This window comes from Melospiza georgiana, chromosome Z, assembly GCF_028018845.1.
Source record: "Melospiza georgiana isolate bMelGeo1 chromosome Z, bMelGeo1.pri, whole genome shotgun sequence".
NCBI lineage: Eukaryota > Metazoa > Chordata > Aves > Passeriformes > Passerellidae > Melospiza > Melospiza georgiana.
This window is the reverse complement of record NC_080465.1, coordinates 65,219,935-65,242,939: the sequence shown is the minus strand read 5'-3', so window position 1 is coordinate 65,242,939 and position 23,005 is coordinate 65,219,935. Positions and strand designations below refer to the sequence as shown.

At 36.5% G+C, this 23,005-nt stretch overlaps 1 protein-coding gene across 1 annotated transcript in view; it reads right to left on the bottom strand.

Annotated features, from left to right (window-relative positions):
- Window positions 1-23,005, bottom strand: part of MCTP1 (multiple C2 and transmembrane domain containing 1) — a 216,127-nt gene that overhangs the window by 127,105 nt on the left and 66,017 nt on the right. The window contains 3 exon segments of the mRNA XM_058043874.1: window positions 3,582-3,712; window positions 5,169-5,339; window positions 15,502-15,540. Coding sequence (XP_057899857.1) covers window positions 3,582-3,712; window positions 5,169-5,339; window positions 15,502-15,540 — 341 coding nt within the window.

Genomic DNA, 23,005 nt, shown 5'->3' with positions numbered 1-23,005 from the left:
AAAAAAAAGAGTAAACAGACAAGGCATAGCAGATTAGGTATTATAAACTTAAATAAGTAATTTTTAGTATTTTAACTTTTCTATTTCATAACATGAATGCTCACAAAATCTATTTGCATCAATATTTATGGGATTATGGGAAATGCCACTTTCCTACAGATAAAATTAATACACAGCCTTAATGAATTTGCTACATACAAGGTCTTCTCTTCTTAATTTGCATCAAATGGGAAAAAAGACAATAGCATCTATAAATACTTATGAAAATAGATATAGATGAAGTCAGCAGTAATTTCCTGGCACAAAATAAATGCAAAAGTCAATGTCATTTTAAAGATAAATGTGCATTTTTCCTAACAATTAATAATGCTATAAATCCTGCTGCACTGGATTGCAAATAACTTCAGCTGGATAAAACTGCATGACATGGGATTTACTTATTCTCTATGTTCACAGAAACAACTTGTTCTCTGACAGCACTCATTCTTGGCAATTTATTGCACCTGTCAGCAGCCCATTTGTTCAGATTAGTGCTATGCATAAAGGTGTAACAGTCATGAAGATTTATTAACTGATTATCGTAAAGGTGACAGTCAGAATTGCCTTCAAAAACATAAATGATAAGAAAGCTAAATAATTACATGATGATTAAAATCACCTTCATTTTGATCTTAGTATTACCTACATAAACTTAGTGCAGTACGTTTTTAATCACAGAAGCATACTGACTCAACATAGTACATAAATTATTTGCTCATAGCAAAAATGTGAATATTAAATATATTCACACTGAAAAATACTTACACATACATATTTCTACTTATCAGGTGAAGCAATAACTAATGCCACTTATCCAAGTCGATACCTTTCTTTAAATGCAAGAAGATGGCCCATGTGGCTTTAGTTCCTGGTGCCTTCCATAAAAAGAACTCTAGACCTTATTTTTTGGTCCTGGAATGTTGATTGTTTTTTAAAAAACTGTATTCAGAAGGATGGGAGAATTTATCTCCTGTAAAATGCATCTCAGTTCTAGTCAAGTATAGTGTTTTCTCACATGAATCTGCACATGATTTGAAATATATTTTCCTCAAAGCTCTACATGAGGTCTTTTCCCAGGCTTTTGAAATACTGAAATACTGAAATAAACACTGAATTGGTTGTAAGGTTTGGGGCTTTTTAGAATATTCTGAGACGGAAGTTCACAAGGTGCTACAACCTTTAAACTCTCATGGAGAATGCACACAATTGAAATTTAAATGTATTTTATAAACAAAATGCTCCAAGTTAAGAACGGAAATCAACCAGTCAGCATTTCATTTCAGACACTGCCATATTGAACATGCTGGGGCATCAAGACAAAGACAGAGTTGCATGCTACTTCTGTGACAGACGTCTCCTTTCACTTTTCTGAACTAGGATGTCATGCTGTCACTCACCCTCTTAACACCTTCCTCCCTCTTACAGGCAGATCTTACAAGCCATCCCTTCCACTTCCATCTTCACCACCTCAAAACTAAAATCTCACTTCCGTATCCTCAACCTTCTCGGACGTCTTTGCTGTATTTTTCTGCCCTCAGAAATGGATTGCAAGCCCAACTCCTTGCATCATTGCTACCATGTCAGATTCACAGCTTTCACCTGCCCTTATTGTGCTGCAGCCTAACAAGGACAATAATATACAAGGGCCACAGAAGCCTATGTTCTCGATTTCCCACTTTTATTTCACAAAAGCGCAGCTGAGACATGGTATCATTCTGGGAGACTTTACAGCATTCTGGTTTGGAATAGAATTCGCATGTAATGGAGCTTAGCACAGAAAAAACCAGAGGTTTTCTGTGCTGTTTTCCAGGAAGATCCTGGAATTTTTCCCTTCTACCTTCCACCTGGGAAACTTTTTCTCAGTTTGGTCAGTTCTTCAATTTAGTCGGCCTTCTCCCTAGGCATATTTTGTCCAGGCAGGACATCTACAAGAAAGAGTTGTTTTCATTTGCATTTAATAGAAATATTCTTATATAACATTACAGCTGCTGCTTGCACATTATTCAAGCAAGCAGGAAGATCTCTGCAAGATGAAATGGATTATCCTTCATTCTTGAGCAATAGTAGAATGCTACCAGGAAGTCTTTTGTTTCCCTCCTACAGCCTCATTATCATGTCTTCTGGAACGTGAATCAAGATATTCAACTTATTATGTGTATCTTGAAAGCCACAGAGCCTTAGTCATGGCACATGATTCAGTTGTGCTTTTGAAAGCTAATATACACTTACCATAACACATGCACAGAGCAAGTCTGTAGTGTGTGCACCAAAATATTTCCAGCTTTTAGGGACAGCCTTGAAAGGAGAAACTGGGGAAGAGGGGTCAGCATTAAGTGGAGCTGTCAGGTGTTGGTGATTTTTATCTGCAGTGACTGGCAAAGAATACCAGGGAGGGGGAATATTAAGACCTATTTTCATATTCAGATTGAGCTTGACAAATGACAGTTTTTCATTGAAATCTCCTTGGAGAAGAATTTTTTTGCAGGTTGCATTACCAGAGATACAGTACCAACAGAAGGTGAAATGAGAGAGCGTCGGCAAGGACAAACTGAAGAGGGATTATATGTACAGTGACAGAGGGGTCAAAAAAATCAAGAGCAGCAAGATTTCAGCAAGTGGTGCTTGGATGATGATACTCTGAAAAATCACTCATGAAAACTTAGAATCTAACCAGATTTTCCTAAGAATGTTAGCATGAAAGAGAAAACTGAAATAATTTCCCAAGGTATATAACATGTTGACATAGGACTACATTAGTACATTACTTCAGAAAAATACTGATAGTTATCATACCATAATAAGTGAAAGTGGTAGTGAAAGCACTGCCAATAAAAACAATGAAAATATACAGGATTAATAATTATTAATTATTAACTCTATTATTATGAGTGTGTGGCTATCAAGGAAAATATGAAGTAAACAAATATCTGAGCTTTCCAAACAGCACCTACTTTGTAGTAGCTATAAGCACAAGACAATTTTTCCCCTATCAGCTAACATTCTGTAAAATGGAGCATAGCCATACAAATATAAGCTCTTTCTTGAACTCCCAGACAGAATCACTTTTCCTGAATATGAAATAGGTGAATAATTCTTTGTCTCAAAATATGTGTGTAGTCCATCAACTCTATTTTCATTTACCAAAAAAAGATTGGTACATAAACTTGGTCTTATGCATCAAGTCAAGAGTTATTTGTTCTCCAAACTGGATGTTGCTATATGGAGCCTCCTGCACCTTGGTAATTGCTCTAAACAGGGGATTTTTATAGTTGAAAACCTCAGTCTATCAATTGGTAAAAGCTGCCACCTGCTGGTCAATAAAAATTATATTACATCATCGATGCAAAGAATTACAGCAATGCAGCAAATTGTACTGTAACACTGCCGAAAATTCTCCTCAAACTTAAAAAAAAAAAACCCAAACAATAAACCAAGAGCAAATGGTCATAAGAAACAGTTTCAATGGCAAGACTCATTTTAATCATCCTCTCTCATGGACTTCTCTCCTCCCTATGGACTAAGAGGGCTAAAATTGCACAAACCTGCCAATGAAATCATCCTTTTTGCCAACATCTTTGTCCCACACGGTAATATCAATAATTCCACCTCGTTCTTCATACAGATGAAAGTCAAACTGCTCCCTCCACTGAGGATTCAAAGTTTTTGGAACAATCTAAAAGGAGAATAAAACAAAAGTTGTATTACATTGCATAGGCATACATGTTCTTAAATTGTAAATTTGATCATTAAAGTCTGTTCAAGAAGCTTCTTTTATCTACATCAATATCTCAAGCAGTGAGAACTAAAAAATGGTAATTAGGAAAATCTAGTAGCCCGCTCTCTCAAGCCTCTCTGACGTAGCAGCAACCTCCAAAATCCTGCAACTTGTCACCTTCAAAAGCCCCCAGAACAAAGGATTTGTCCTGGGAATGGAGTCATTTCTCTGTAGAAAAATTATGTCCTCTGTGAAGTGACAGTTAGCTATAATGTTTCTGAGCCCAAAGGTAAACTAAGCACCTGAAATGACACATAGATGGTGACTGTAAGTACTTAAATAAACAATTGTATCATGTCCTTTTTTCCCAGCTGCAATAATATTGGGAGAAACATCACACTATGGCTTACTTTCTATGGAGTAAAATCAGTTCACTTCCAAAACCTTATTTTACATCCTTTCCTTTGAAACGCTGATAAAAGCAGCTTTCTTAATAATTTCAGTCAAAATTTCTGAATTTTCTGCCATAATGCAAAAGCAGCATTCACTGTCCTGAGCAAGAACAGAAGACCCCTAATATCTTCCCTATTTAGCAAACACTACTCCCTACAACCACCAGTTCTATCGGCTAGAAAAAAACGAAAATTCAGAAAGGATTATGAAAATTTTGTAATTCACAAAAGCATGAAATTTTATTTCTTCTAATTTCAGATTTAGAGGCCCTAATGCAGGCCCAGAGGCCTACAAATATGACAAGAAAATGTTCCTGCCCTCTTCCTCAATTCACCCTTAATCTGGCAGTGATTGTCATGGCCCATGCAGAGAGGAAGGTCATGTGCATCATCAACAGTCACAGCATTTTCCCTAAACAGCAATTTTCAAAATGGCAGGGACCAAGAGAAAAAAAAGTAGCAACAAAGCCAAACAAGTCTTCACAATAATTATCTCCCCTCTACCTGTGAAGCTCATACATGAAGAAAACTTTAATGAATCTTGTTGTTAAGGATATGAAGAGGAAAGTGAGTTTATGCACATGACATGGTTTGAGACTAGAACAATGCAAAGAGTCCAAGAGGCACCCAGCAGCAAGCCAGGAAGACCTTGTCAGAATCACTCTGCATCTCCTCCCTGCTATGAATGACTCCTAACAGTAAATAAAAGCCAACACAGCTCCTGTATGGAACATTAGGTGTCCCCCCTGCAAACCCACATTTCTCAGTGCTACATATTTTCCCATCTAGAACTACTTGTGTTTACAAAGAAACAAAAAGAAACATTTAAACAAAGCTCCAGGTGCTCTGACAGGTAATTATTACAACAATAAATTTTCATCACCATCGAAAGTCATACAAGCTAAAAACACCAAACAGGAACAAAGCATTTAAAAAAAAATTTTGGTTTCACCTAAAATTACCTTGCTCTTGTACTTCTGATGCCCCAAACGAAACTTGACATAAGGATCGCTGAGTCCATTTGCATCCATCGCCTTAAGTTCACGGCCTTCTATTAAGGTAACACTAACTATCCCTCTCCATAACTGAGACTTTCTGTGCAGGTCTGAGAGACGTAAGCTCTGGGTCTGAAACTTTATGGAAACAAAAGAATAGATTTAGTTAATACAATTCCAAAAATTTCCCCTGCCTTTAATGTTTCATGTAACTATGAATCTAAAACAACCACTGAAGAAATTCTGAAGCTATTTGACAGTACATATGTAAACTATATTGCAAAGAATCATTTGGAGAGTAATAAAATTGTGACAATTATGCTGGTAATGTCATATGCTGCTTTTGCAGAAACAAGCAAAACAAATGCCCAAGGAAATTTTTAAGAAAGCGGTTTCTTTCTGCTTCACTTCCTCCTCTGTTGATAGAATAAAAATAAATATTAGAAAGTCTCTTCTATTAGTAGCATATGATTGAATGAACTTGAACAAACTCCATGTTTATAAACATAAAGCCCCATTGAGAATATAATCTTGCCTTAGAATAACATAGTATAAAACCACCATTATGTATCAAGGAAAAATAATTCAATAAACTCCTCTATCTCTGCCTCTGAAATTATATGGTATTCTCAGAAACATGAATTGCTTACCAGCATGTAAGCTCAAGATTTTGGAAAGAACAAAACCTCTGTTCAGAATTGTGTAGAGACTTGTGAATCCTCAGCCACTGATTCTGGGGGTCAAAATCAGATTCACACACACAAACCAGGCAACTACAGTTTTCATCAATGCACTCCACTGGGGGTTTGAGAGCAGGAGGATATAAACTTGTGTAACTTAAGATAATTTCCAGTTTGCTCTGAGCTACAATGGGTACAAGGTACCAGAACTGGGGAATCCCCTTTGCACTCCTAAGGAAGACAATCGTGCCTTGAGCGCATCCAAGAAGCAATGTTGGTAAAGGCTCTCCCCTCTATTGTGAAACTTTATTCATTAAAGCCTACCTTATCTATAATCAGAACTATAGCGAAACTATATTTAAACTTGAAAATTATTTCCTCTAGGAATCAAAAAAGCAAGTCTGCATGTACAGTCTGCTGTAACTATAACTTCATTATGCAATGTAATTTGAGCAACAAAGGCTTTGTGGGCTCAGCAACATTTGTGGGCTCAGCAACCTGACACATGCAGGTCTTGCATGCCTCGCTTCATCCCTTGCAGACCTTTACTATCTCTGCAAGAGGGCTTCAGTGAAGTTTTTTCATTTTGAGTCTTTTAGATGGTAAACTCAGCTGGATGGCTACAGCCATGCAGGTGCCCAGGACAGGGGTTTTACTCTACTACCCAGAGACAATGATAGAGATTACACAGGATTATTATCACACTCACCCAAGCTCCAGAGAGAATAGACATGAGAACTGTGGCCACTGGGCTTGGAGCAAATACGATTAACATACTTTTTGCAGTATTTCAAGTATTTTTGGCATGCATTTGTGTTTTCTAATGGTGTTTCCCTTCAAGTAGTGTGGCTATTCCCAAAATATTTCACTATATTTATTAAAGTTTTCTCTTCCTGAAGTGAAGGATTTGACTGCAGAGAAACTTCTCATGAACTTGCTGTTTCTACAAAGGCAAACAAGGAACTGTGAGTGGAATAATCTTGAACTTAACCTGCAACATGAAGCAGCAGTGGGACATAAGAAAGCAGATCTTTACAAAAATTAGGGCAGAACTGGGAAAATCAGTTGCCAGAAGAGATTTCATTTATCACTTGGGAGCATTATATAAACTTTTTCTCAGCAGAAATAAATCTCTCATTGAGGGTATACAGTCATCACTGTCATTAACTTGATTTGTGAAGAAGTGGTAAATTTTTTTATTGCTCCAGTTTCTTAGAGGGCTTAGAGCAAAACAAAGACTGGATAATAAATAACTGGCTCTGCCCTGACTACAAGATGATGAGAGATACAGAAAGAAGACCAGACCTGTTCAGGAAAGGATTTAATACTGGGATATAACCAGTGGTTGAGATTTCTGCAAAGAATATACAGTTCTTGGAGGTGTTTTAAGAGCTGAATGGGTGATGATTTCCAGAAGTCTATCATGAGCTTGCATTTACAACTTTTTTGAAGCAAATCTTAAGCACACTGCATAGCTCTCTTCTTCTTTATCACTGAGACAGAGAAAAATTTAGAGAGTGTACTTGATCTAAATTCAGTATTTTCAGCAGCTCTTATAATAATTTGCTGCACTAGAGCATCTGCCCCATCATCAAGCAAGGTTTGTTTGTTTGGTTTTTTTTCTGACCAGTCAGGAGTTTCATCAGTGGGGGTAATTTCCATACAAGGCAGCAAGGTAAGATCTAGATGACCAAGAAGAGCTGGGTGTAAAATGACAGACATGAGTTTACAAGAGTCAGGCAGGAGGCTGGAAAGCAAGTGTTCATGTGATGCAGGAGGAAGCCCTCCCAGGTCAGAGCCACATCTTGCGCTCAATGACAATCAAAGCTTTATGCAGACCCTAGTGGCATCTTGACTGACAGTGAAGTTCCAGAGACTATGTCTCACCATGCTGGAAGAAAAGCAGCCGTCTGCTAAAAAGAGGTATTGATTGGTTGTGGCTGTTTCTTCCTCAAGGTAGTGAAGGTGGACCACAGTAGTGCTCGTTTCTGTCTTTACTGGTAACATACAGATACATAGCACAGCAAAAGGGAGAGGTGCTGAAAGAGTCAGCTCACCAAAGCTAAAGCTATTGAGATTTCCTGGACATGAAAAGCATAGCCTATGTGGCTTTCTCCAGCAAGAGTAACTTCCAGCTGGCACTTTTCTTGTTTCTAAGCAAGACTGAAGGGAATCCAACACACTTTTCTTCCAGTCAAAACTACACTTATTCTCAGAAATTACAGATAATTTACTGACATAACCTCTCTTTTCATATAATGGTTCTTGTGGGAAGAAAAACAGAAAAAGAATGTTCAGATTTCAAATCAAATATGACAAAAAGTTGAAAAAATGGGAAAGTAAGACTGATTTCACATTTTAAAGTTCTTTCCTTATGAATTTATTTTCACAGCATGAGATAGGCAGATTTCTAGGTACATTTCTGGGTACCTAAAAAACCTGTAAAATTCAGCCCACAGTGAGATACAAATTCAGAAGGGTAACTGTGAGAATAAAACAAAGAAATGAGCATGTGTCTTTCTCAATTTCTCCTGTGAAGGACTCTTTCTCAAGACTTATTCTTAGGCAACTTGTTTCCCTCAGAAAGCACGTAGTGAGTATTACAGCCTAGATTCCCTCTTGTGCCACAAACATGAAAAAAAAAGAGAAGAAACTGCACAGCTTTTTATTTGTCTATAAATAGGTGGGAAGTTACAAATTTCATATAAAATGCCACAATTTGGAAAAAAGAAAGATCAAAATCTCAGTCCAAACCATCATTAATGTGAGACTATTGTTTACATAATTCACAGTTTTGTGCTGGACAGAGGCATAGTGACATCCACCTGACGCATCCTAAAACCCCCAAAGAGAGAGGGTGGTGGAGTCTTTCACACCAAAGGATGCTCAAAACTACCTGTGAAAGAAAAACCCACCTATTTTCATATCCACACACTGCTTTAATGCTTAAAAACAGCAAGCAAACTCAGCACTTTTGTTATGTGAAAAACACAGCTTTTATTTGTTTTCCACCTATTCTGTGTAAATGTGATGTAGTGAGTGGGCTAGGGACATCAAGAGAAAAGAATCTTCTGACAGAACTGCACCCTCTGCTAGATGTGATTAATACAGCTAGCCAAACACCAGAGCTGAAAGATGATCTAATAAACATGACCTAATATTCTGCATGCATTCAGGTATTTCTGGGTAACATTAAAGGACGGGAAATCAATAAGGCTTAGTCAGAATCTGGGCATTAATCCCAGGATAATCAATACCACATTGTTAATGAGCTATTGTTATTTTTGTCCAAAGAAGAGATGCACTTTGTTGGTATTTTTTAAAATCCCCTTGTATTTTTGTTTATTTTTTGCTAACTAAATGACCTCTGAAACTTTGGTCCATATCAAGTAGGAGAAACCACACAGATTGTCCTGTCCCAGCCCAGTCTCATTTCTTCATTGATCAGGCCTCATGCCCTGTAAAGTACCACCTCTCTCCCTGGCATGTGCTTGTGCAAATAGACTCTGCTTTTATTAAATCTCCTCCTTATTACAGACACCCCTAAGACACACTGCTCCTCTGAGTCCTGGAACAGAATAGACAGAAATAGAAAAGTCTACCATAAGCTTATTAATTTTTTAAACAAGCAAATCAATAATGCACTTATATGACCTGCAGAGGCACTTCAATCCAAAAAATAACTTTGGTTTCAAAGCTCAAAAAAAAAATATCAATCAAGAAATTAGTGAAAAATAGAGAAAAGAAAAATACTTCACCACTTAACAGAGCACAGATATAGAAATACAGCAAAGTCAATCAAAGTCAGTGTTGCAAATTATTGCTGTAAATTCATGTAAACAGAATTCCTCTCCCCCAGTTTCTAGGATGCTTGCAGAGCTTGGATAAACAACGTAAAATAAAGATTGAGAATTTCAGTAGATACAACTGCTAGCTCTATGCACAAAACAATGAAAAAATCAAGAGACGGTCACATACATTTGCAATGCTTTTACTATATTAGAACAACAACAAGTACAACCTGAAAGGTCTATTCTATGTAGTTCCTACACTGTGTGTCAGAATAGAGTTTGAACTGGATTGAAATATTTTTACATTATCACAATGCAAAATACATAAAGTAGTATTTTTAAATATCCCCATATGGTTTTCTGATTATACTAGAGTTCTAAACTTATAAAATCACACATTTAGTATTATATGTAATAGCTGCAAGTCAAGAATGTTAGGAAGTAGACCTTTTTAAACCTTGAGGTCCAGCTGTGTGTTTCCTGAACAGTGTTTGGCGAGGGGAAAGTAGGCTGGGGTCAGCCTGTGTCCTCAGTCGGCCTCTACAGGTTCTGAGAGAAGGAGATTTCTCATTCTCCTACTACCATAGGCAAATAGAAATGGAAAAAATGGTTTGAATTCATCAGCATTATAGACACTGAGCTACAGAAATGCCTTCAATGAGATCATGATGATTCCCTCTTACTTTTTCCTTATTGTAACTAAGAAAGTTTTCTAAATGGACTGCTATTGATAATTATTGCAATACGAAGTAACGCTTTCCTTAACTTTTTATCGACTAAATTTTAGATTTTAGGCTTTTCTAATTCTAGTTGAAGCTAATAAAAATTTCTACAGCTGAAGAATTTACACTGCCCTACACCCTGAGTGTTTTAACTGCCATGTTAAGTCTGGTTTATGGAATTTGCACCAACAACTGGATACTGCTTCTGTACAGCAATGCTATTGTGACACTACAATATTTGTAATAACAGCTCATACTTTTGCAGCATTCCACATATTTTTGTGGTTTTCTAAACTGAATAATTTGACATTCTATTTAAGTGTACTTGTCAGATGCAGCTCAGGTGTAGTATGATGCAGGCTGGGGCACCCACTGTGACTTGGATTTTCTGTAACAGGGTGAAAACACTTATACAGTATGCAGGACAACAGTATGCAGAAGAATTTTGCAGAGAGGCTGTGTGAGCACAATCCTAACCGCCTCCATTCTCTGTCCCTGTAATTCCCCTTGGAAACTGTGGCTGCAACACATGAAAGTCAACAGGTCTCCTAATGATCCTGTTATTGTCTGGGATAGCCAACGTCACCACAGTCCCAAAGCTGACATGGACTTGATACACAAAAAGAGTGGCAACCAAAACTTGATGGAAACTTCCCACGCTTTTGGAAATGTTGGAATGAAACCACCATGACAAAATGCTACTCTGCTGTTTTTGTTCTTAATCAGCTGTTATCGCTCACACACAATTAATGCAAATGTAAGTCTCAGCAAACATTTGCATAATTTTTAAAATTAGACGTCTAGCAAACAGGTCTATCTATTCTGGCTGTTTTTTACTTCCATTTTTTAGAAGCTTTCCTTCAAGCACTATTTACAGCTGCTAAACTGATATCTAGAACCTCATGGCTTACAAAACACAAATGTTTTCCTCAGTCTTGAAAGATTCTTCAAAGAAGAATTCAAAATGCAGTAATTCTACCATGTATTCTGAAATTCCTTACAGTTTTGGCTCACAGATTCTGGTTGAAAGATTGAACCAACTGTAAATTCCTCCAATTAAGAAATATCACACAACTCTATCCTTATGTTTGTCCTTGCAATACTTATACCATGATTTGCTATTTCCAGTTTTACTGTCTTCTCAAGAGGCATCTCATTCCAGTGGAAAAGCATTTTTTTTCACTTTTAAAATAGAAAAAATTATTTTGATATTAGGAAAATGCAAATCAGGAACCACAGAAACGAAGTATTTTGAGTTGGGCATAAAACCATCAGTTTTTAAGATCATAGGTTTTGGAACTTTAGTTTGTGGAACTGGAACACAAATACTTTTGGAAAAGTTTCTAAAGTAAATTGTAAAAACAGTCAGCAGTTCAGACCTGAAAGCCACTCATTTAACAAATCGTTCTTGTTTAAAGTGTTCGTAAGTTCTATTTTTCAGTTTAAAAGTACATGCAAAAGTTCCTAAAGCAAAATTAAGGAAATATAGTTACCTAAATGCAAAGAAAAAATAATTTAATTCACTTGCTTTAGGCAGTAAATACACTCTTTCATCCCCAGTTGCAACTAATCAGAAGTAGCTTCTCAGTTGTAACTGAGGCTCATGCAAATCTCACAGAGTTCAACAAAGCAAAGTGCAACATTCTGCACCTTGGTCAGGGCTAAGGCAAGCACAATTTCAGGCTTGGCAGAGAATGGAATGAGAGCAGCCCTAAGGGGAAGGTCTTGAGGGGTTTTCTGGATAAGCACCTTCTCATATATTCCTGCAGCCCAGGACACAGATGGCTCCCTGGGCTGCATTGAGGGAAGTATGGCCAGCAGGTCAAAGGAGGTGATTCTCCTCCTGTACTCTATTCTCCTCTGTTGTGACCCCAGCTGAAGTACTGGTTCCAGCTCTGAGATTCTCAATATAAGGACATGGACCTACTGGACTGGGTCCAAAGGAGGTCACAAAGATGCTCAGAGGGTGGAGAAGACAGACTGTGAGAGCTGAGGTTTCTCATCATGGAGAAGCATCTGGAGAGAGCTTAGAGCCCTTTCCAGTAACCAAAGGGACTACAAAAGAGCTGAAGAGGCACTTCAGACAAGAAGTGGAGTGATAGGACAAGGAGGAATAGCTTCAAACTGACAGAAGGTAGCTTGAGACTGAGTATTAAGATTAAATTTTTGACTGTGGGGGTGGTGAGGCACTGGAACAGGTTGTGCAGAAAAGCTGTGGATGCCCCATCCCTGGAAGTGTTCAAGGCCATATTGGATGGGGCTCTGAGCAACCTGGTCAAATGAGATGTGTCCGGCATGGGGGTTGAACTAGATGGTCTTTGGGTTTGCAACCCAAACCACACTGCGATTTGATGACTTTGGGATGACAATGTATTTTTGTCTTCGTTCATACATGTTGCAAAACATACTAATTGATCTTCATTTCTGGTAAGAATGGACATTTTGTCCTAATTGATCATTGTCACTCAGAAATATATTAATAGTAATTAATTAATAGTATTAATAGAAACTCATCATATATTAATAGTATAAATTAGAGTAGTTATATTTTAGTACGTTCTAGTGGTCTCAGTTCTAAACTACCATTGATGATATGAAACAGAAGAAAGGATATAAGAGAAGAAGACATATTACCTTTTCCTCCAGATTTTACTGGGATGATGTTACTTGATAAATCTTACATATATTTTTCCCGTAATATGTTGGCTAAAACTGCTAAACCCCTTGTTTGATCAGTTTTTCCTCAAATTAAAGCATTTACAAAGTTTTCCTGGTGTTTCCTTAATGAGTTATTAATCTAAGAAGTTTAACATGGGGTCTGATCATGTTCAAACTCAATTTAATAGCAATTCTTCAACAGATGTAAAAATGGAAAAAGTAGACACTTACTCAGAAGAAAGCAATTTTCAGTGAAATAGATGTTTCTGTCAGAGCTCTCTGTCCATATACTTTGGCTTAAAGATATTGCCTTCACTGAAATGGTTGTAGTCACATAGGAGAACATCGCATGCAGTTCATGAACACAAGCAACACCATAGTGATCTGCATTGCTACACCTTAACTTCAAGCCATCTATGTTACAAAAAAAGGTAGGCTTCAAGGACAAGCCTTAAAATCAAAGAACTGTGCCATAACATGTAAAAACAAATTAATTTATTAGAGGTGTACATAAAGTCTAGACAGACCCAAAATTAGATTTAGGAAATTTTATAATGGCATCTTTAAAAAATTCTAATAATCTGCTTTTTTTCTCAGCTCTCAGAAGCACAAGACAAACACTTCCTGAAGAAGAACAATTTCAAAAAGCATGCTTTCTCTATTACCTAACAGGGTTATATACCTACATTGAGACACCTTTTATTTTAATCTACAAATGAAATAAGAGTCCTATTTAATATTGATTACCCTGCACCCCAGAGAACAACAAGTCTTTTGAATGAATTCTTTGTAAACAGAAGATCTTTTAATTTGTTTTTCCTGAGAGCAAACCAAAGATTTGGAATGCTGGATAGACTTACAAGGCAAATTATCTCCTGTGTTTTAAATGACATCCTTCTATATATAAATCATTACCAGAGCAATGCATGTAAGATATTGTACATGCATTACACTTCTAGGTTAAAATTTTACTTCAGTTAAGACAACCATAGAAAAAAAATGCAAATTTTAAATCATACATTCACTTTTTACCTAATATTCTTATATGCCAGTTTGCAAAAATGCCAGCTACTGAATGAAATGCTATCCAATGAATGTAACAAAATAGAACAGGGATAAATAACTCACTGCGCTGTTCATTCAGAATTATTGAAGCTCACAGTTTTGTCAGTTTGCAATGCAGACAACATGCTACCCAAAACAGTCAGCACATCAGGAGTTAACATATCACCTATATGATGCAAACCAGTTCTACCCCTCAACACTTTCACAGCTCCTCCTTATCTCTTCAGTTTGAGCATCTTAGATATTTCTTGTAGTTACATGAACCACATGAGAATCAAAAATCTACATATCGTCACTTCACCATTATCTTAGTTTCATAAATTTCGCAAAGGAAACAGACTGAGTATTGTCCTGCATCCCAAAGCAGACTGTGTGAAAAACCCACCCATAACCCAAGAATTATGAATACTGCTCTCTTTTTTCTTTCAAGGTTAAAAATACAAATATATCTAAAAAGTGCAAATATTTGTCAAATGAGCACCATATACAACACTGTTTATTAATAATCTCCTATTTGAAGTTGTGCGTTAATATGCTAGAAGAGAAAATAATTTAACAAAATCAGTGAATCACCCCACATAGCTATTATTTTTCTCATTTTAATGTATTTACATGGTAAATTCTATCGACTCCACTAGCTCAAGTGTCTGAAAAATTTTAATTCACTCACTTTAGGCAGTAAATACACTCTTTTTAACAACACAGAGAGAAGAAAAAAGGTAAATATTGGTCGCATTCCACTACAGTCAAACTCTCAGTCTTTCTCTTGTGGAAAACAGCACACACTGCTGGATTTTTATCACATCTATAACTCCTAAGAGGGGAAAAGCTTAGAGAGCTCTAAAGAGCTCTTCAGAGTCCACTATTCTCTTGTAAAGTCCGGCTATGACTGCCACATGCACACAACCAGTGCTAGAGGAAATCAGTCTTCAAGGAGCTTCACTGTGAAAACGTTACACTCAAAAACACAGATCAGTAAGAGAAGTACATAACAGGAAAATAAAAGACACTCTTTGGCATTAATTCTTTGTTCACATTAATACAGGAAATGGTTTACACTTGAGAAATTAAAGGTTTTAGAAAAGGAATCAGGACATGTTGGCTGCTTACAAGAAGTTACTAGATGGCTTCCAGATAGGTTAAACTGCTGTGACAAAGCTGAAAGGTTGTATGATTATATTAAAAGATGAACTATACCATGATGTTATTTAATGAAACAAAAAATGCTGTCGTTAAAACACGTTTGGAAGGGCAATAAATCCTGTGCTAGAAGTTTCCAGTCCTATATGGCATGCTTCGCAAGAAATCATAGTTGTTCTAAAAAACAAAACAAAAAACCAACGCCACCGGCTAGAAGACCACATGCTAAAAGTTACAAAGTTACCTTACTTGATCTTTTCCAACTCTTCCTCATTAGCATTGTCTGAAAATAAAATAGAGCATTTTTATTACCTTTTCTCTGCAATACAGAAAAGGAGGCCAACAGTCTCAAACAGGGCAATTCACATTTAACCACCACAACAACTGAAGCAGCAACATGTACATTCCAGCAACAGATACACAAAAGACTGAAATAAATCCAGACAAGTAGCAGCCCTGTGCATACCCAGGCATACTTTTCTGGGTGGTATGGGTGTCTAATTTCTGGAGACAATGCATCACATAAACTTGTTAGAAAGAAAAGACAGAAAGAACTAGATTAAAAAATGAAAATAAATAATTATGCCATGATAGATAGAGATTTCAATTCTGACTGATAATTGAATATTTATTTATTATTTCATAATAATACAGTACTCCAACCTTTTTGAATACTACTGTATACCTTACTCACAGGTATAGCCACAAAAGAGAAAATCTGCATGATGCTCTTTTGATGACACAAATCCATTACAAAATCCTTAAAGTTATCACTGCTTGCTCATTTCACAGCAGTAGAAATAGTTCTTTGGTTTGATAATAACATAATGAAATAGAAAAAAATAGTTATATCTTCACTCTTTGAAAAAGCCAAATCTCAGTTTTCCTCCCATTATCTAAACAATCTGCAAAACCTTGGCACTTCTAGGAGCCAAAGTACACACAACAGATTCCTAATCATTAAATAAAAGAGACATTCTGGTCAAGTAGGTTGTGGAAGGTTTATTTGTAAACACAACTGTTGCTTAAAGCATTTCTGTGGAAATGCAAAGAAATTATTTTATACAACTTAATAAAGTTTAGCAGCCTCTTACTGACACTGAGTAAGAATAAATCAAAGGCCATTAATTTCTATTGAAACCTTCACCATGGAAAAACATAATTACAATTTTTTATTAAGCATTTAAAAAATACTTGCTTTTTCAGATAATGGAAATAAATTTTGAAACTAAAATATTTTCCTTGCTAAGAAATTAGCAAGGAAATATTTTGGTGAAAAAATTCAAATGATAGAAAATGTATAGGGGGTTTTATTTCTGAAATACCCAGAGATTTTTTAAATAGACATAGATTTTTGTGGGAAGAAAAATAACTAGCTGCTGAGGAAACTTTTTTAATTGCTATGGACAGTTAAGTCCTAAGCGCACTGCAGTAAGTTAATAATTGTCGCACTGTGCCTTTGGAAAATATACTAAATGTTTTATTAAGCTAGAGAATGCCATTTACCTCATTTTTCTAGAAAGGCATGTAAGAATTTGACAGCTTGAGGCTCATGGTAGGCCCTGAAGAAAATCTGAGTTCCTGAGTCCTGTTCAACACAGCACTGCTCCTCCCTTCCTTGTCATTTCTGAATCCTACGCAGCTATAGGTCAGAGCACAAACTCAGCTTCAGACCAGGCTGTGAGCAAGGAACAGAGGAAGTCCTGACAGATTAATTAACTATACAGGTTTAGATTAGATACTAAGAAGAAATTCTTCACTATGACGGTAGAGAGGCACTGGAATTTGTCAGCCAAGGAAGTTGTGGCTCCCCCATTCCTGCAAGTGTTCCAGGCCAGGTTGGATGGGGCCCTGAGCAACCTGATCTAGAGGAAGAGGTTGAGCGGAACTAAATGATCTTTAAGGTCCCTTCCAAACCAAACCACCCTATGACTCTTTCAACTGAGGAGTTCAGAAAGGTACAACCATCCTTACTGAGTAAATGGCATCATTAGCAGCTAAAGCAGGATAAGCTGAAGCCATAATAACCATCCTTAAAAGCCAATAAAATAAATATATAGCCTGGGGATGATTTACATGGAACTTATTAATCTGAAAATATTCCATGCCCTGAGTCTATTGCTGGAGTTTTTCTCTATTATGTTAATTTCCCTCTGGCAAATAAATAATAAAAAAATAATGCAACACATTATTTAAGACAGCAAGCAAACTGACAGAACATTAGTGTTAATAGTTTTATATGAAGCAAAAAAAACTAAGCATCATTTGAGACAGATTGTTTTAGGAAAAAAAACAATGCCTTAAAACTTAATCTCAATAAATAACAATATTCAAGTAAAACTCATATGTTCCCTTTTTTTCAATTTTCTTTGTTTGTTAGGTTGCTGGCAGTGATGAACTGCTGTCCCCAGTCACTGCTGGTCCCCAGGCAATGCTTCTTATCAAGTTACCGACTCTGTCCTTTCCTATAGCTGAAAACTGCCTGTTAAATCCCAGACAGGGAACAGCCATGGTAGTGAAGAAAGGGGTGACATGCAGCTCTGCAGAACTTGCTTACTGCAGGTGGGATCTGTCTACTGAATGCTGATGGAAAAAGAGCCAGAAAAACTCACATGCATTGTGGCACCCATGACTACAACACCAAACAGAATGTCCAGGAAGTCGGTACACATGCATGAAATCACAAGAGCACACTGTCATACACAGCACCACATGTATCCAAAAGGAAATAAAAAACACTGTCAGAATTAAAGTAATAAAACAAGCTTTGTTGGAGTAGGTCTAAGAAAAAAAATCAATTGCTACTTTTGACTTCTTTTAAACTGGTCATCAAAATGACAAATTAATGAAAAATACAGAAAGTACATCATAATCACATTATTTTTATTAATAGAGTTAAAATTAACAAATCTTTAGAGCTGACATGTTTTAACATTTTTATATACACATACTTCTCTCATATTTATTTGTTTTATATCTTTTTAGTTTGCACTGATTAGCTAAGCTATCTGTTCTCCCAAACAGTAAAACTGAAATGAGGCATTAATGTAAAGGACAAGTAGCGCTAAACAGGACAAAGCAAACACAAATTAATTGTTGGAACTACTGCTACTTCAACTTACTGCATTAGGCTGGAAATAGATTAAACTTCCCTTGAACACTAAAAAATTTCTAATTTTTATAGTAACATAGAAATAATTCATTAATTAATTTTGATTCATGGTTTATGTTTTTTTCATAAATCACAACAAATCAATTGCCTTTACATGTCAAAAATCAAAAGAACAGGCCTTCTAATAACTTTAGATATGCTATCCTTCTATTTATGTATATAGTTTGAAGAGAGATTACAAGATTATTACTTTAAATATTCACATTTTAATGCCTTTAGGAAAAGCACCAGTTAGCAAATGGCAAAGATACAGACAAGATTTTCTAGAAATTTTGATTTATCTACCTACACTCTTACAATAGTATTCAATAACTGCAGGCTATTTCTGCATTTTGTTCAAATAAAATGTACCACAAAAATAAAATAATGTGTCCTTATTTATTAAACCGGTTTACTGAATCTCTTTATGACTGAAATTATGTCCACTACCTTGTACTGAAAAAACACAATTGTAAACTACTTAAGCATTGCTTTTCACAGTTCATTAGGACTCCAAGATAAATAATCCTCTTTCCTAGTCAGTGTAACATAGTTTTACATATAGTTATATGATTGTATATTTAAGTTAATATTCTTAATTGATATCTGAATCCCAAAATATAACGTTTTTATCTGAGGAAGTGGGGCTTTCCAGTTGTAACTCTCAAGATCATCTCATCAGTCAGTACACACAAAATCTGAGTTTCATCAGAATCTTTTTCAGAAAGATAAGGGAAAAAATGCTCCTGTGTGGACCAACTATCTCTATAATTTCTTTTCAAGCCTCAAGTCTTCATCCAAAACAATCTATTACTGTGTCAAATTGGCTGCATGTTTTTAAACTCACTTGTGATAATAACCTCTCTCACAGACGTGTGGCAATATACAACTAGGCCCCTGAATTTGTCTCATTTAATTTCAAACTTGCATTTGGAGTATCTTATCCTCCAGAAGCATCAATATTTCTTAGGCAGTGTGAGAGGATGTATTTTCCAGTAACATACAGCTACATTATTTTGAAATACCAATAAAATGCTTTGTGAGACCTGTCCTCCAACAACACATCCTCAGAAGACTTTTCCTTTACCTGCACATCAGTGCATGACCTCCAAAACAGCCTCGCTGCAGTTCAGGCAGTGAAAGGATCTCTTTGGAAAGTATAATCCACATCAAAAAGTTACCAAACAACACATCACAAACAAAGTCTTGTTTTAAAGAGCTCAATTTGAAATATGGCTAGAGACCTGCCCAAAACACAGGATCAAAACACCATGTGGTTTCTGTGGCAGCATGGGAAATCGAACACTTCTTGTTTTAAAGCTGTTCTATTTTTGTATTTCCCTTGTGGTCTTAATAAACACTCATTTTAAACATATGGAATTATAATAAGTGCAATTTAAGTACTTCCAGGCAATTCCTGTAATCTTCAGCTTTACAATTTAACACCATTTATGTATGACAACACATACCTCACGTAAAGTGGTGAAGTACTACCCTAATTACATAATTACTTACAACTCTCAATTGCAAGCAATATAAGAGTTATCACCTGATGCCCTGAGCAAAATAAAACCTATTCAGGAGAAAATTAATATTTGAAATGTATGCTATATAGGGATAACAAACCAACAGGATTTAAGGAAATTTGCAACGACAGGAAAACATTACACATGATGTGAAGAGACAGTGTATCTGTATCTTCCATGCATCAGTTATGCATACTTAAAAGTGCCCAGGTTTTTATTTATATATTTCAAGGATACTCAAATTACTACCTGTATAGAAATATCCAAGTAGAAGGGGAACATCAATCATTCAAGCAGCATGCTACACAGACTGGGAATGTGGGGAGTTGCTTTTAGTGCTGCTTTATATGTTGGACATTTTCAAGAGTAGACAAGAACTAGTCTTAATCCTCTAACATAACATTTGAAAATATATTGACCTCCATCCCTTTCATTTCAATAAAAATACCATCATTATTACAAAACCTTTCAAAACTAGCCAAAGATGACAGTTCAACTGGAGTGATAGATTTCGTAATATACTTGTTCCTTCAACAGTAAATAAAAGCTAATAAATAATTAAGCACAGGTAGTAACAGAAAAAAGCTAATTGAGTCTTGAACTATTAAACCCTTAACACATTAAACACACAGCAATTACATATTAATTTTGTAGGTCATCTTCCCTGCATTGTGACAAAATTCTCTGATTTTATTGCAACTTCACCAGAAATGCTCTGTGATCCATATCTTGAGAAGACTGGTTTCCAATAAATATTAAGCTTCAGATTAGGCATTTGATTCTTAATTGGAATCTTGGGCATTTTCAGACTGAAGTTCTATATAATAGTTTGAATGGGAAGAAAATCTGGTGACTTGAGTTAAATTAAAAAATCTAATAATGAAATGTGTAATAACATAAACCAAATTCTTCATCCTATTGTAACCGGTCAGTTGGATATCAAAAAATTTGTTAACCAGAAACGCTACAGTCTCCCAATACTTTCAACATTCAGTTGCTAATTTATGAACACCCATATGAAAAACATGTTACACTGTAATGACTTCATTTCACTTTCTCACCTCTAAACTCCTGGAACACTTGGTAAACTAGCAGAAAACAGGAGGCAGCCCAGTAGCTACCCTCTCTGTATGATGAAGAAAGGAAACCTGTGCTGTCCACATAATGTTATGTCACATAAAAATACAGCGTTTCTGTGTTGCATGATTGAGGATTATGGCAGGATAGTGTCAAAGAAACTTGGAAAAAACAGGGCAAGTACCACCTGACTCCAACTGGACTGGTCTTATCCAAATAAAAAAAAAATCCAAAATTAAATTAACTTCTTAATTTAAGTAAAAAATACTCTTGTGGTGTAAATTTGCAAGATGGATTTCTGAGCTGCATGGACAAACATATTGCTAACAAAAAAAGGAAAATACACTCCTTATATAAGCTAGATGCCCATTACCACCATATTTCATTATTTTTATTAAGTGCTAACAGAATGCCATGAGGAAAAATAACAGAGGATAAAGTAATTTCCAAAATTCTACATCTTTGCATTAGTACATACCTAGCTCCAGTAACTGACTTACTAGGCTAGTTCATACTAGCTTAGAGAAAAGTGTAAAAAAACACTAGCAGAATCTGCCAGTAGTCCTGTGCAACAGGATGTCTCACACTGCAGCATACAGAAACATATATGTTGTTACAAAAACCATGCAGCTGACCATATCCATGGACACTTTCATCAGAGTAATGCTTTTTCTTGGCCTCTGCTGTAAACCTCTCTCTGAGGCAGGGCAAACAGGTTCATTGTTAACGGATCCTTAGAGGTGGATAAACCAAAACAATGTTAAATAAGAAATGTAATAAAAAATTTTATTAGAATAAATGCTTTAAAACCATAACTGGTGGGGGGAAAAAAAGTGTAACATTGGAAAAGCATTTCTAGGTGTCTTAGAGTGTATGATCATCTTAAGAGTGGAAAATTGAAAAGAGAAAAAGAAAGAAGAAGAAACAATAGAAGAAAGATACCACCACCCGTGGCTTCTGTGATGCATGGGTGATCGTGGCCCATGGTTGTGATGTACAGTCCATCAGAGGTCATTATAACCCTGACTCTTCTGGTAAATGCTGCAATACCTCCTGCATAAGCTCTGGGCATCAAGAACAGTCTTCCTCCTGGAGGATTCTGAAAATTAGGCTGTGTTGCAGGTGCAGGAGAGGGTTGAGTGCATGTGTCTCTGTGTTCGAGTGCCTGGACAAAGTTTGTGAGTAAACTGAGTTTTGTGGCTGCACAGTGGTGGCTTACGGTGCGGGAAAGAGACTGGCATAAAAAAATCCAACAAAACACTGCTCCAATTTCACAGGTTCCATTGCTTAGTGGAGTCTTCTCCTTTAATTGAAAACAGCATGTTTAAAGCAAAATTTAGCTGCAAGGTCCAAATATCTCCCTACAGCGTAGCTGAGGCCAAAGGGATCCATATTATTTTACAACCTCTCATAGTAAGAATAATCTCTTCTATTTCTGCCATAGTTCTACTGTTCATGAAAAGTCATAAATGCTAGTAAATTATTGTCTTAGGTTGGAAAACACAAGATGTGGCTGGGGGTGTGTATTCTATTACCATGTGTTAGAGGTGGGGCAGTTATCTTCTGTTAATTGGGCCACCTGTTAAAACCAGGTGGGGCAGTTTTCTTGATCTCTTCCACAACCCATCCTCCCTCAGGGGAGATATCTTCTGTCCATGGGCCATTGAGTCTCACTCCATGACTGATAAAATTACATCATCCTACTGGGAGATGCTCTGCCCAGAGGGAGGAGCCAATTCGTACCTGGATATAATCTGGGATTTGGAACACCACAGGCAGCCTTTTCCCTCTGGATTCTCAGAGGAGCAGCTTTCTTTTCCACTGGACTCCCAGAAGAAGACCAGGCCCATCTATACCACCACTGGACCTCCAGAAGAAAACTACACCCTTCTACAGCATCACTGCTCCAACAGAACCACATCTGTCACTCCAGGATCAGACTGCTACCAACACCCTGACCCACAGGGTGTCAGGCTGTATTCTGACTCTCTCAG